General features: G+C 39.3%; 1 protein-coding gene across 1 annotated transcript; it reads right to left on the bottom strand.

The window, feature by feature from the left end:
- Positions 1-500: 500 nt before the first annotated feature.
- On the bottom strand, positions 501-3183 carry LOC103522294 (glucose-fructose oxidoreductase domain-containing protein 2; the record flags this gene model as incomplete). Its single annotated transcript, XM_008487398.3, is given in 3 exon segments — positions 501-720; positions 1133-1419; positions 2952-3183. Coding segments are annotated over 3 exon segments (538 nt in total), but the record flags the coding sequence as incomplete, so codon positions are not given.
- Positions 3184-3252: the final 69 nt, after the last annotated feature.

The raw sequence follows: 3252 nt of genomic DNA, 5'->3' as shown, positions 1-3252 counted from the left end.
CGCGCGGCGCGGATTTTATCCTAAACAGATAAGGTTCGTTCTCGGAACGACTGGCTTTCTCCTGTCTTGTACTCCTTATCTCTTTGAATTCGGAATGATAAAACCTTTTTTGTTACAGATCCCCCTATCCAACTTCTAAAAAAAAAAGGTTGAACAATGTTACATGGTTAGTATCCAGATGGGTGAGCACCTGGACAATCACACTTTGCTTTTCCCAGCCCCAGTTAATGTGAGAAGGTGGCTAGATTTTAGCCAAATAGAGAGTAAAACCTTGACACTAAAAACCTTAGCAGTTGTAGGTACAGTGACATGACATTAAACCCCTTGGAACAAAAAAATTCCAGTACCTGCCTGAAGATGGGTCAGGTAGGGTCAACTGGGGTAATTACAATCAGGGGGTAATTACAATCACTTGACACTAAACTTCTATTTCTATGCTGGACAGCCCTAATGGTAGTCACAGCGAGAAAAAGAAAAAAAAAAAAAATCAATTCACTTACCGACCAGAGTAATAACACCTCCACCCATGGTATTATCACACAACCAATCGTACTGATTATGTATCAAACTCCCCATGTGTACTCGTACATCTATCACATGTAACTCGGAGCCGATGTAACACTCCTGTAGGGATTTCTTCATGTGAATGAAAGCCGGGAGGAATCGGAGACTGTGATTGAGAATGGAAATCAAGGCCGGATAGTATTGACTAGCTCTCACCTGAGAAAAGAAAAGAAGTTAAGTAATTAAAGTGCTTAATCAGGGGAAGAAGGAAAGTAAAGACTGGCTCCCAAGTACCTACTGAAGTATTGCTTACAAACCTGCTCCCAAGTACCTACTGAAGTATTGCTTACAAACCTTTTAACTAACCAAAATTTATTGAGGAATTTTGCTTGAGCTTGTGTGAAGGAATTGAGAGAAGAAAAAAAAATAAATAACAAATATCCCATCCTAAGAACAAATTGAAAATTGTATAATAGAATAACTAGTTCTAAGCTGAGCTGACAGTCTAAATTAAGCACCACTCATTTATAGATTCGTATAAGTTTAACACATCCTTTAGGTCTATTTGCCCCTACACCTAATCCTCAGAGTGGGCTTTTTGTATAAGAAGCACCACTTATATACCTACCATTTTCAAAGCTTCCTGCTGGCACAGTCCAGCCGGCTTATCACACACTACATGTTTCCCGATACCCAATGCTTTCACCGCTATCTGAGCATGCAGATTAGGCGAGCACATGATGAAAATCAAGTCCACGTCCCTTCGCAGGAGAACATCATCAATTTTGTTCGTAAAGAACGGAATGTTCAATTCTTTGGAGGCTCGTTCTGCTTCGGACAGGGTTCGGCTCCAGATGGCTTCAATTTTAAATCCTTTCTCTCGTAGGAATGGTACAATGACATTCACAAAATTGCCTGGAAAGAACAGCAATGATTACCTAGTACATTTGGTGGAATTGCCGAATGTTAGGGCAACTGTTTTGTGTTTCATTATTTTGTTTGTTTCCCCCCCCCCTCCATCTCCATTTGTTTCCAATCACTCAGCATTTGCCGATTGACATGCAAGCAAGTGCAAATGCAAAATAAGGTGACAAGATACCTATTAGAGTTGAGCCAGACGACAGCAGGGTAATTATGCAGAAGTCACGTCCGTGGAAAAGAAAAGCTCCTTTTTTTACTTTCCTTATCCTATAGGAAGGAAAGTAATGTAATCGGGTCAAATTTTCGATGGTCAGTTTTTAGTGCCAAAACACGTTTTGAGGTCCCTAGAGCCTAAATCCAAAGTTTCAGCCATTGGTCCGTGTCTGTCTGTAAACAAAATATCTCGAGAACAGTAAGAGCTAGAGACTTGAAATTTGGTATGTAATTCACAAATGTGACAAAGATGCAACACAAATCGTTTGGTTGAGATAGGTGCTGCGGTTGGCGGTATTTTGACCGCTTTTTGGCGGTTTTCATCACTTTCCTTAGGAGGATTAGTGGAATCGATCATTTGCAATATACATTTTTTTTAATTAATTTTTTAACCCCGCCGGGATTCGAACCCGGGTCTCCCGCGTGCAAGGCGGGCGCAGTGACCACTACATCATGGGAGCTGAAAAATAATACTCATAATTGAAGAGAACACTTTTCTTATGCTCATATTAACAACTCCTGTAGCTTTAATTTTTACATTTAATATCAAATTTTTACAAATACTTATGTAGGTACCGGTATGAGCTAGAGACTTGAAATTTGGTATGTAGTTCACAAATGTGACAAGGATGCAACACAAAACGTTTGGTTGAGATGGTTGCTGCGCTTGGCGGTATTTTGACCGCTTTTGGACAGATTTCGACCGTTTTTTGGCGGTTTTCAGCTATAGCGACAAAACGGTTCGAGATATTGTAAAAGTTGGGGTAAAAGAACACTCAAATAAGCATCATTCAATAGGATAAGGAAAGTCGTGTGATGTTCACACCAGATTTTTGTATTTAACCTAACCCGATACTAACACTAATCACTGCTCTAATTGTGAAAACTCCTACTTGCATTTAACCTAACCCTATAATAATACTGTCACTGCTTGTTTGTGCCAGTTCCTTTGGTAGCAATATTCCACGGATGTGACTTGTGCACAAGTACCGACAGCAGCACCCAAATTTTGAAATCAAACAGTTAAATAGCTTGATCAAGAGTTAAATCTAATACAAGTTCTGGTAATTATGCAGAAGTCACGTCCGTGGAAAAGAAAAGCTCCTTTTTGTATTTAACCTAACCCTATAATAACACTAATCACTGCTCTATTTGTGAAAACTCCTTCTTACGTTTAACCTAACCCTATAATAACACTGGTCACTACTCGTTTGTGCCAGTTCCTTTGGTAGCAATATTCCACGGACGTGACTTCTGCACAAGTACCTAAATTTTGATTGGGGCCCTAGCTATCAATCCTCCTGACAACTTACCTGTACCAAACAACCCAATTCCAGGTAACATTTTGAGATCAGTTTATGAACACAAAAGATGAAGTTCAGACTTTCAGACCAACTGAAACATAACTGACCATTCTTACTCTCTATCCTTTTGCTAGATAGGCAACTAAACTACAGGACACAGAGCCACAGAGGGGAAGACTAAAAATGCTGAAATTAAATGCAAAAAAACTATCAAAAGGCTCTTCTTTTTTTCTTGTAGGGATGTTGCGATATATCGAAAACCGATATATATCGATATATTTTTCGTCGATATATCGATATATATCGATAT

Source organism: Diaphorina citri, unplaced genomic scaffold (assembly GCF_000475195.1).
Source record: "Diaphorina citri unplaced genomic scaffold, Diaci psyllid genome assembly version 1.1 scaffold7825, whole genome shotgun sequence".
Classification (NCBI taxonomy): Eukaryota; Metazoa; Arthropoda; class Insecta; order Hemiptera; family Psyllidae; genus Diaphorina; species Diaphorina citri.
This window is presented reverse-complemented; position numbering and strand designations above follow the sequence as displayed.